Genomic DNA, 12,385 nt, shown 5'->3' with positions numbered 1-12,385 from the left:
AGCGTAATAATATAATTTCAGGTCTGGAATACTAAGTCCCCCACTAAGAGGAGCGATGTAAAGTGGACTTACCAACTCTTGATCCTTTATTCGCCCATATGAATTTATTTATTATCCTCTGTATATGTGAGATGGCATAAAGCGGAACCCTGACGGGAAGGGCCCTAAATAAATACAACAGCTTGGGTAGAATCGTCATTCGAACTGCAATGAGTCTACCCATCCAAGATATATGGTACCTAGACCACTCCTCTAATAGTTTCCTGATAGACGCAAATTTTTTAGGATAGTTACTTAAGTATAAAGTAGTTGGATCTCTAACTAGAGCTATTCCTTAATATGTCATGTGGGAGTGTTTCCACTGAAATCCAAAGTTAAGTTTTAACAAGTCCACCTGCTCCATCGACATTTGAATCTGCATTGCTGTGGATTTAAACAGATTTACAATTAATCCCGAGTAAGACCCAAAGCGGGTAAGAGTATCCATGAGATTTGGTAAAGAAACCAGTGGCGTTGTAATGAATAAAAGCATATCATCTGCGTAAATGCTAAATTTAAACTCATGGGTATGCAAACTGTATCCCTTAATGTCTGGATTTAGCCGAATATGCTGTGCAAGAGGCTCCATGGCGAGAGCAAACATGGTAGCACAAACCCCACAATACTCAATCAAAATGAAATAAAACATGACAACAGTTTCTTTGGATAAAAATGGCCACGGTGTTTATTAAGGGTAACCTTAGATAAAATAATTCGAAGAGAATAACCATAAATAATCGAATAAATAATAAAATATAAATATTTTGACCAATAAAAACCAAGTCCGCCCAGCATTAGCTGGGTGACAAACCCCTCTAACAAACAACGTGACGTGAAGGAATTTAAGAACAATAGGGCGGGAGGGTGGGCGACGGTCCAATCTTCAAAAACTGGCTGCTTGACCACGATGAACTGCTCCTTTTATGTCCAATTTTCCCGCCTTTAGGATTTTATCAATGACCAATCAGCTGGCCTTCCACAAAACTGCCTGGAGATAGAATCTGCCAGAACCTGCTCATGCAATTGCACAGCTGACCTAGGTCCAATCAGCTGGGACCAACTCCAAACTGCCCAGAGACAGAAACATCTGGAAACCGGCTCGTGCCACCAGCACAGCTTACCCGGGGGACACCACGATGGTAAGTACCATTCTAATATAAAATAACAAATGGAGAAAAGAGGGAAAGGGGAGAGAAAAACATACCAAGCAAAAAAACATATTTTATTAACAACTTATGGGGGGCCGTGCGACCATGTGTCCCCCAGGCAATAGCCTGGGGGGCCCCTGACATGGTAGCACAAACCCCACAATACTCAATCAAAATGAAATAAAACATGACAACAGTTTCTTTGGATAAAAATGGCCACGGTGTTTATTAAGGGTAACCTAAGATAAAATAATTCGAAGAGAATAACCATAAATAATCGAATAAATAATAAAATATAAATATTTTGACCAATAAAAACCAAGTCCGCCCAGCATTAGCTGGGTGACAAACCCCACAAGCCATGACATTACCAAGACATGGCCCCCCCAAAACACCGCAGCCATTCTTCAATTAAATTCTGCAGGCCCAAATTGAAAATGTCGATACCCACATCAGAAAGATGTATACAATCATTTCTGAACAGCCCGTCTGTGAGGTCTTCAAGGTCACTGTGTCTATAAGAAAGACCACCGAGGACCGACATGTATTTAGACATGGCTCTATTAATCCTTTTACGGATTCGATTCAAAAACTTATAATTTCCAGAGGACCATAGCAGTCTTGGAATAATCTCTGAAAAGGAAATAGTAGCGTCAGGGAAAAGACATTTTATCAAGGCTATATCCCTTCTCATTTTCCAAAGTAAGTCCAAAGTCTTTTCTTTACCTAGGTCATTGCCTCCAGCATGGATGATAATTAAATTCGGATCCGGCCAATAAGAACTCAGTGATTTAACTAAAGAAAACACGTTCTTCCATTGCAAACCCCTTACCCCATGCCAAAAAACTGAAAAAACTAGCGGATCCATAGACAAATTTTCTGTATAGGACCTTCTCGCGGCTCTCTTCTGTGCCCAAAATATAAAAGAGTGGCCAAGGATCCAAACAACCAAACGCTTACCTGTGGATATATAATTACACTACTAACAAGTCTGGTCGAACATAAAGTTTAAATCTGTTAGACTCCCACCTTCCAATTCTTTTTATAATCCCTTCATCAATTCCTAACTGTGCAGCTTCCGTAGCTGCACCTATTCTAAACGAATGGGAGGATATTTTTAAATGCTCCAACTTCAGGGACTTCAAACATTTCTTTAAAACAGAGTTAAACTGAAATCTGGACAGCTGATCCCCATTCTGATGAATCAGGAAAGCAACCCCAAGACTCGGCCTGATTGACAACCAATGTTTAACATTAGAAACTGGGCAAAGAACAGAACCTGAAAACTGATTAATTCTAACCAAACGACCTTTTCCTAATTGATCTGTCTTAGATTTTTTTTAACAATAACAAAACATGGTCAATTTTGCAACTAACATCCTGAAATGAAAGGCCCGGGACTGAAACTTTACTCTCTGCCACCAGTTCGCTTATTCTCAAGGCTGCAAAGAACATTAACACAAATGCTGTTCTAAACAAACACACTTCAAAATTACTAAAACAAACTAAATGTAACACATTGAATAATTTTAACAACAAATCTAATGAAATAGGCCTTCGTCTTTCCACAACCGGAGCTGACCTATGGTAACCTTTCAAAAGCTGCTTAACTGGGAAGAGCGAAGAAATAGCCGGACAACTGTTTAATTTAAGAAAGAAAGAGATGCCTGCCAGAGACTTAGAAATGGAGGCAAATGACAGCCTCCTACTAATCAGGCTACATACAAATTTTAAAACTAGACCTACCTCATTATGAAAGAAATTACAGTTCTCATTAACACAGAAATTAACCCACTCCTTCCAAGCAGCTGAATAATCAGCCCATGTTCTTGGAGCCAAGGATCTCTGAATATTAACATAGATTAGTCCCAAATCAGATTCCATAAATGAGGAGGACACGGAATTCCACAAAGCTCCGCTTCTGGTGCCATCGTTCTGAACCTCCGCCACTGACAACGAGATAATGAATCTGCTATATCATTCTTTTTTCCTTCTATATAGCTAGCTTTCAACCAGATGTTCAACTTCAGACAACATAAAGTTAAATGTCTTAATATCTTAACTACTAATTCACATTTTGAAGATAATGTGTTAATTGCAAAGACCACACCTTTGTTATCCGTAAACAACAAAATTCTCCTATTCTTAAAATAATGACCCCATACAACTATGGCTACCAAAACCGGAAATAATTCCAATAAGACAATATTTGAAGTAACTTTGCTTACACGCCAAGCACTGGGCCATAACTCAGCCGACCATTGACCATTAAAGAATGCCCCGTAGCCCATACTACCGGCTGCATCCGTAAATAAAGACAAAGAGTCAGACTCCACAAAATTAAACTGCCAGCAACTGCGTCCATTAAATTTAGATAAAAATTCTAGCCATACAGCTAAATCTTCTTTTAGCTGAACCGTTAACCTAATATGGGACCTAGGTGACTTAAGACCCCTTGTTGAAAAATACAGTCGCTTTGAAAAAACTCTTCCCATAGGAATAACTCTAGAGGCAAAGCTCAACAACCCTAACAGTGACTGCATATCACGTAATGAACATTTCTTCCTAGCTAACATACTGACTAAAGAAACCCTTAACTTTAACAATTTTTCCTCTGGTAAACTAAATTCCATTCTCTCAGAATCTATTCTAATACCTAAAAATTCTAATGACCTACATGGAAACACAGTCTTCTCTTCAGCTAACGGAACACCAAAAAATTTCATAAACTCGACAAATTTTAACAATAAGGAATAACATAACTCAGAACTAGCATCACCTATAAACAAAAAATCATCAAGATAGTGCAGAACACCTCCATCCGGAATTTGCTTCTGCACTACCCAATGTAAAAAGGATGAAAATGCCTCAAAATAGAAACAAGATAAAGAAAAACCCATTGGTAAACATTTGTCATAGAAATAATTACCTTCAAATTGAAAACCTAGAGAGTTGAAACCTGCAGGGTTAACTGGTAGTAAACGGAAAGCTGATTTGATATCAGCTTTTGCTAAAAAAGCATTTTGACCAAACTGTCTCAATAAAGAGACAGCCTGATCAAACGAAGCATAGTGTACTGTCGCTTTAGACTTGTCAGCATCATCGTTTAATGAAGCCTTAAACGGGTAAGAAAGGTGATGTATTAAACGGAATGAATTCAATTCCTTCTTAGGGACAATTCCTAAAGGTGAAAGTCTAAAGTTTGTAAACGGCGGATGTATAAAAGGACCAGCGATCCTGCCAGTTTCAAGCTCTTTCAGGATTTTCTGATGCACAATATCCTTATGCTGCTGGATGGATTTCAAATTATCCACCCAGCAACAACCAGATCCTTTGAAAGAAGGGATATCAAAACCAAACTTAAAACCGTTAAAAATTAAATTAGCTTTCTCCCTGTCTGGGAACATTTCTAGCCAAGGCGCCATTCTTATTAATTTCACTGGCGTCCATGCTTTTGGATAACTGTTCTTTGGAACTAGGGGGTTGAGACTGGTTTGCTCTTTTAAAACAGCGACACATTGGGTGCGAACCCCCACAAAAGGAACATTCATGTTTATACCGACAATTGTTTAACCATTTACACTGAGCTTCATTATAAGCAAAGCAAACTCCTTTCCTCAACGTATTCTGAGAACTAGGCTGCTGCTTGGGCACTGACCTTTGTGGAAGCATTAAACTAAGCCACAAACCAACATCCTTAGTGCCCCATTTTAATGAAGGGTACACTGCCATCTTCTGGCGAAACATTTCATCATAATTGTACCATGCTAAACCACCAAACTGGCGGTAAGCCTCAAGAATAATGTCTACATGCTGAAATAAATTACTAGAATTAATGAAAGACTTTTCCCCTAAAACTGAAGCATAGATACAGAACGCCTGTAGCCAGTTAAAGAAAGACTTAGGAGGAGAACGTTTTTTATCCTCATCTTTATCAGACTTACCATCCTGCTTGACAAGAGTCTCCTTCGCGGATGGTAATAAAGAAAATAAATCTATAAACTCGTTCCTCCAAATACGCTCCTTAATTGCTGGCTGTAAATGAAAACCTAATGGCGAAATATCGCAAGACATCACTTCCTTACAACAAGTTTCCGAAACACCAATTCCTTTCTCTAAAACAGGAATATTACTAAAACCAGCATTCTGTAAATGCTGACTACTATGCTTCCATACATCAGCGGGGGAACTAGCAGGAACAGCCGACTTACTGACCAAATCAGCTAATAATTTTAAAATATCAAACATTACATTAGAATTGAGGGGAGGGGGGATGGGGTGGGACAGATAAGGGGTAGCTGGCATCTCACCACTCTGTTCCACCTGTCCTGGGTCGTGCACCACTTCTGCTACCTCCTGCTGCGTGCCTGTAGATCCTGGGGAAACTTGCTGACAGGAAAGTTGACTCCTGGGACCTCTTCTTCTCCTTGATACTGGCGGGGGTGGGGAATAAGCCACCCTAGTCTTCCGGCTCCTCTTCCTCGGTTGCAGCTCTGAAGAAAAGTCCTGCGCTGCCTCTAAAACCAGTGAGGCCGGCGCTTCCGCTGTGTCCTCCACACCATCCTTGGAGCAGGAGGGGGTACCCGACCAACCTGTTGTCTCCCGTTCTCTGACTAAACTTCTGGCCAGCGGGTTAGCCAATTGCGCCGGCACTTGCTGCGCACCTCCGGCACTGTGCGCCACCTTCTTTGATGACACGGTCGGCCGCCTCCTCTCAAGCTCCGGCACCTGGAGCGAACGTCCGGAACTGCGCTCCACCCTCAGTGATGACTCTGCTGCAGACTTCATCCTCTTGGCTGCAGCTGATGACGGCACCACGAGCGACGACCCAGCAGGAGACACTGCTTCCTCTATGTCGTTTTCCAGCCCAGTAAGTTCGCTTCTTCCCTCGACTTCCCTCGACGGCGCTGCTGCTAGGCATTGCCTCAGCCAGTTTTCTCCTCCTTCCGACTCCGCTCTTCTGATCAGCTCCATCAGCAGGACATCCATGGCGACGGTCCAATCTTCAAAAACTGGCTGCTTGACCACGATGAACTGCTCCTTTTATGTCCAATTTTCCCGCCTTTAGGATTTTATCAATGACCAATCAGCTGGCCTTCCACAAAACTGCCTGGAGATAGAATCTGCCAGAACCTGCTCATGCAATTGCACAGCTGACCTAGGTCCAATCAGCTGGGACCAACTCCAAACTGCCCAGAGACAGAAACATCTGGAAACCGGCTCGTGCCACCAGCACAGCTTACCCGGGGGACACCACGATGGTAAGTACCATTCTAATATAAAATAACAAATGGAGAAAAGAGGGAAAGGGGAGAGAAAAACATACCAAGCAAAAAAACATATTTTATTAACAACTTATGGGGGGCCGTGCGACCATGTGTCCCCCAGGCAATAGCCTGGGGGGCCCCTGACAAGAGAGGAGACAGCGAGCATCCCTGTCGTGTCCCTTTTTGTATCTGAAAATAAGGAGAGTATTGACCTAAGAATTTTACTCTAGCTTGAGGAGAGTGATATACCGCCCTGATAGCCTCTAGGTACGGACCCCTAATGCCAAATTGAGTAAGTGTGCTATATAAGTAGTTCCAGTCCACCGAATCAAATGCTTTCTGGATATCTAGGCTCAAAATTAGTAATTGGCGTTTGTGCGTAGTAGCATGAAGAATAATATTGTGAGCCAATCGAACGTTGTCCGTTGCTTGTCGTGATGGTATGAAGCCCGTTTGATCAGGAGATATTAGGGAGGTCATATACGGTGCAAGTCTATTTGAAAGTATTTTAGTAAATAACTTGTAGTCTACATTAAGTACCAATATTGAACGTAAATTTGCACAGTGGGTTTCATCCTTTCCTGGTTTTAGAATGAGTGAAATATTAGCATGTGAAAATTCTGGAGGAGGTACTTCCCCTGCCATAAGTGTGTTGAAATATGTGGTTAGATGCGGTGTTAATATGTGTGAAAAGGTTTTGTAATAGAAAGCGGAGTAACCATCAGGGCCTGGGATCTTGGATGATGTAAGGTTTTTTTATGCTTTCAGTGACCTCTTCCGCTGTGATCGGGGAATTAAGTTGTAATCTTGCCTCAGCTGTCAGAGAGGGAAGCGGGTGTGTTGAAAGCCATTCAGGTAGCTCTGTGGAGTTCAAGGGTTGGAGCTTGCTATACAAAGCACTACAGAATGTACTCATGGTATCTAATATGTCAAGCGGATTGGTAGTAAGTATTCCCGTGTTGTTATGCATGTGGTAAATTTGTTTACCTCTAATGTGAGAGTTTCGTTTTCTGGAGAACATTGAGGTAGCTCGATTGGAATATGCATATAATTTTGCCTTGCCCCATCGAAGTGCTTTCCCAGCCTTGCTCTCCTCCAATGCTCTAAGAGAGCAGCGAGTTTCCTCTATCTGAGCTTCAATTATAGTATTTGGTTTATTAATATACTGACGCTCTAGTCTTGTGAGGGTCGATAGCAATTTATTAAGAAGTCGCAATCTATCTCTCTTAAGTTTTGATCCTTTTGCCATTAGTAAACCTCTCAAGACTGCTTTATGTGCCAGCCATATTTGAGCGGATGAGGTATCTGGTAGGGTATTAATGGTAAAATACTCTTGTAGGGAGCTGGATATGGATGTGACTATTTCTGGATGAGAAAGTAGGGAATCATTTAGCCTCCATGATGGCGGACGTGTGACGTTGCCAATACAGACTTGAAGTGAGTGGATATTGTGGTCTGACCATGCACATTGGGTGTATGAGGTATTGTGTGGTCTAGCCGATAGCTGGGAGGAAGTTAGGATGTAGTCAATCCGAGAATAACTGTCATGTACTGCGGAATAAAACGAGAATTCCTTATCTTGGGGATGATCCTGTCTCCACAAATCTACAAGAGATAATTGTTTCATCCTATACATAAATGATTTCGGTGCTGACTGTGCATTAGCATGGGGACGGCTTCTATCCCATTGAGCATTCATCACTATGTTGAAATCCCCCCCTAGGATAATGTGGGAGTCAGAGAATTTCTACAGCTGTCTAAAAAATTCAGTAAAGAAGGAGGTTGCTGAGTGGTTAGGTGCATAAATCGTTGCAAAGGTAATGCGTTGTCCCGCTAATTGTCCTGTAAGGATAACGTACCTACCATCGGGGTCTATTATGGAGTCAGTTACTGTAAATGGAAGTGTATTCCTGAAGAGAATGGCTACTCCTTTTTTTTCTTGTGTCCGAGGTAGATAGGCAAACTCTCTGGAACATTCTATCAAAGTATTTTGGGTAACTAGTGTGAGTAAAATGCGTTTCCTGTAAAATTATAACATCGCCATGAAGCCTCTTATAATTATTAAAGGCCATTCGTCTCTTCGTCGGGCTATTAAAGTCTTTTACATTATGTGTAATAACAGTATATGCCATAAAAATTCAATAGAGTTACACTATATAAATAAGCAGAAAGTTCTTTTGTATGTAAAATATAGCTGCTGTCAACACAAATAACACCTTTTACAGTTAACTTCAAAATAAAAAAACAAAGGCGGAGTGCGACTAAGTGCCCTCCACGTGACCCCATTCGGGTCTCTTTATCTCTTTCTCAACTTGCTGAGCAAAACCAGCGCCCGGTAAAACCAGCCCTGAGCAAGCTCAGCAAAGCTAGCACGGGGGCGTCACCAGAATTTTGGCTGACCCACCGCAATATCAAGCAATTTATGCCATTTTAGTCATGTAAAAACGTAGTAAGATATTTCCCAGCAGGGCAGTCTATTGCCGTATATTCAACTCGGGTTCTCCCCCTCCCAGCCGGGAGGACAAGGCCCCATGGAAGAGGAAAAAATAAATAAATTCCATAGCGACTATACAATAATTAAATCAGGTATACATTACAATTATATTTCGCCACCCTCCGCCTCAGGTCACAGTTGGTGTTCGTGATCTCAGTGAAACTGGTCCTGCAGGCGGAGTCATATGCAGTTGTCGGCGACGTGCTGTTGTCCAAATGGGTTCCAACGGGAGGCTTTGACGGGGTCGATTAGCTGATTCTGGAGTAGGAGTCCCTTCCCTGAGGCCTAGTCGGGTGACCAGTCTCCACCGCATATCCAGTGCTGAGATAGTATGCGGAGCACCCTTGTATTGAAAGGTCAACCGGAATGGAAAACCCCATCTGTATCTGATCCCAGCCGCTCTCAGAATGTCCGTAAGGGGTTTCAGTTGTCTCCGTTTTTCCAAGGTAACTGGAGAGATATCCGCAAAAATCTGTAGTGGTTCTTGTTTGAAGGAGAGTGAAGTTTTGTCTCGTGCCACTTTAAGGACCTCTTCCTTCACTGTAAAGTAATGAAGTCGCAGAACAATGTCCCTTGGTCTTTCTCCAACTGCCGGCCTGGGTCGCAGCGCCCGATGTATACGGTCCATCTGGAATTGGTTTGTCGGAACATTCGGTAATAGGTAAGTAAAGAGTTGTATCGCATAGTCCCTGAGATCCTCCACCATTTCTGAGACTCCTCTTAAGCGCAGGTTATTCCGTCTGGATCTGTTTTCTAAGTCTTCCATATGAAGATGTATCGATTCCTGAGAGGATTTCATGAGATCAATTTCGGTTTTGGGTTCGCCGTGCACTTTAACCAACTCGTCATGTTTTGTCTCTAGAAGATCTGTGCGAGTGCCATTTGAAGTTATTTCCATGGTAAGATCATGCGTCACTCTTTGTAATTCGGTATGAAAGGAGGTCTTCAATTTCTGGTACAGCGCGTCCATACATGTTGTTAAGTCCTCTTTCGTAATATGATCATCCCTGGCCATATCAGGAGCTATTGAGGGTGGAGTTTGTTTTGGAGTACTCTGCGGTAAGGGGACCGGGTCGCCCACCATTGAGGCCTGTGATGCCGACATATCCGTATCCTGAAGTATGGAAGGTAACGAATTTCTGCGAAATATATCTGGGATGGAAGATTGAGTTGAAGACGCTTTAGGAGTCTTGCCCCGCCTTGGCATTGGATCGTATTCAGGGGACCTTATAATCAGATAGGTTGTATGTAGTTTATGTAGGTCCGTGGTAGACGGTTATGCGGTGAGTCAGATCATTGTAGGAAGACTAAGGCATCACATAGAGCTTTTCAGGTGTAATAGGGCAGCACTGTGACCACTTTTTGTAGTGGTTTAATAGGATTTATTAAATTAACAGAGTATGGAACGCCTGCCCTGTGTTGCTGTAATGTGCTCCGCTGAGGATTGGTCTGCAGGTGGCCACCCTCACTAATCCAGGCCCCAGTCTATCAGACAGTAGTAGGCCGCAGATGGGAATGTGGCTGAGAGAGTCTCTAATGTCCCCTGACAAGAGGAGATGGTCCAGTTGTGCCTGGGGAGCTAGGCAATGATGTAGGGGGAGTTTGGGAAGCCCACCTGGTATCCTGTGTCTGCTGCAGCCAGGTCCGGACACCCGAGTTCCGTCCAGGCCAAAATTTAGTCCCCGGCTCCGGTCGCGTGTGTAGGCCCCGATCTCAAACTCCTCCGTTTTTGGCCCAAAAGTCAGGATTATGCTCGTAATCGTCTAGGGGGATCCAGTCATGCAGTGGGGCTTCACCCCGAAGCTCGTCCAGAGAAGGATGCCTGCTGTTTTCAGCCGGGATACAGGAGCACCATGTAAGTGCGTCCGTTCGCCTTGCCGTCGTAGCCACGCCCCTTTCTCTGTGTTTTTTTAATCCATTTGCTAACAATTCAGGCAAATCAGCTCATAAGTAGCTGTATTTATAATACATTATTTTGTAAAGCATTGGAATAGGTCAAAATAAAGACATTGGAAGAGATTTATTAAGTGACTTGTGGCAGTTTTTTGACGGAAAAAAAGATGCAAATGTTGGCGCACGCCTGTTTTGCATATTTTTTTTGCGGACTTTATGCTGCTTTCGCATTTTTTCAAAAAGACAGTGGGAACCAGCTGGAGGGGGGCCTGGCTGCATGACAAATTTATTATAAGTTTTATGCCAGAAATTGCTGTAAATTATGGTGGAAATCTATGCTAGTGTGTAGCTGGCATAGATTTCAGTTTGTGGAGCAAGCGCTCTGGCCGGGTACTCTTGCCTTGAGAAAACCCTTGATTTTACTGTCCATATATCAAAAGTAATATTAGGAGCTTAACCCCTTAACGACATGTTACCTACTGGTATGTGACAGCCGTTAAGGGTAAGTATGGAGCTGAGCTCTCTCCATACTCCGCGCGTGACGGCTGTGTTATACAGCCGATACCTCACTGTAACAGGCGGAATCAAAGATCACTTATTAAATTGTCAAACGCGCCTCCGGCGGGGCTTCAAAGGAGACTGTCAGAATCACGATATACTGCTAAACATTAGTATTGCAGTATATCATGCAAGCGATCCAATTATCGCTGGTTCAAGTCCCCCAGGGGTTCTAATAAAAAAAAGCAAAAAACTGTTAAATAAACGTTTTTCTTATGTTCAGAAAAAAATGTTTCAAAAGTTTTAAAAAAACCTTTTCCCATTTTTCCCTAAAGCAATGTTAAAAAAAAATAAAAGTTAACATAACTGGTATCGCCCCATCCATAAAAGTCCAAACTTACTTAAAACGTTGTTTAACCCGCTCGGTGAACGGCGTAAAAAAATATATATAAAACATGCAAATTGCTGTTTTTTGGTCACTTTTTAGCTCTCAAAATTTTTTTAATAAAAAGTGATCAAAAAGTCACATGTACCCCAAAATGGTATCATTGAAAACTACAGCTCGCCCCGCAATATTTAAGCTCTCACAGCGCTAATTTGATGGAAAAAAAATTAGTTATGGCTCTCAGAATATGACAACACAAAATATTTTTTTTTAAACAAATAGTTTTTGTTTTTTCTAAAACTGGTATAACATAAAACAAAACATATAAATTTGGTATTTCCGTAATTGTATCAACCTGTACAATAAGGTGAATATGTAGTTTTTACCACCTGATGGACGCCGTAAAATAAACCCCCCCCCCCAAAATGGCGTAATCACCCCATAAATAATTGTATTTATTTATTTTCGGTTGATTAAAGCTCCGGACATCGTGAGGGGCTTCCCCTGGGCCGGATTTCCCAGTCCCAACGATAGCTGATGCTCTTCTCTGGGAAATCTCCCCAAGGTATATGTTTAACGTATACCTGTTATTAATGCCATATAGTGGCATCTGTCACACATAGGCTCCCATGTAAAAAAAAAAACGCATACCGCACAGTAT

The 12,385-nt window shown here is 42.1% G+C and overlaps 1 protein-coding gene across 1 annotated transcript; it reads right to left on the bottom strand.

Moving 5' to 3' along the window:
• Positions 1–1,064: 1,064 nt before the first annotated feature.
• LOC142741119 (uncharacterized) lies at positions 1,065–5,992 on the bottom strand. The gene is made up of 2 exons (XM_075850514.1): positions 5,132–5,992; positions 1,065–2,147 (listed from the first exon to the last, which is right to left on the bottom strand). The coding sequence occupies exons 1-2, from the start codon at positions 5,973–5,975 to the stop codon at positions 1,555–1,557; spliced, it is 1,437 nt and encodes a 478-aa protein (XP_075706629.1). The 5' UTR covers positions 5,976–5,992; the 3' UTR covers positions 1,065–1,554.
• Between the last annotated feature and the right edge of the window lie 6,393 nt (positions 5,993–12,385).

This window comes from Rhinoderma darwinii, chromosome 2, assembly GCF_050947455.1.
Source record: "Rhinoderma darwinii isolate aRhiDar2 chromosome 2, aRhiDar2.hap1, whole genome shotgun sequence".
Lineage (NCBI taxonomy): Eukaryota > Metazoa > Chordata > Amphibia > Anura > Rhinodermatidae > Rhinoderma > Rhinoderma darwinii.
The sequence above is the reverse complement of the archived record's forward strand: the minus strand, read 5'-3'. Positions and strand labels throughout refer to the sequence as shown.

Coding starts and splice junctions, on each gene's coding strand:
- LOC142741119 (XM_075850514.1), bottom strand. CDS start 5,975: ATGAAGTCTGCAGCAGAGTCATCACTGAGGGTGGAGCGCAGTTCCGGA. Junction 2,148..5,131: donor GACTCTTGTCAAGCAGGATG/GTAAGTCTGATA, acceptor ATATATCCACAG/GTAAGCGTTTGGTTGTTTGG.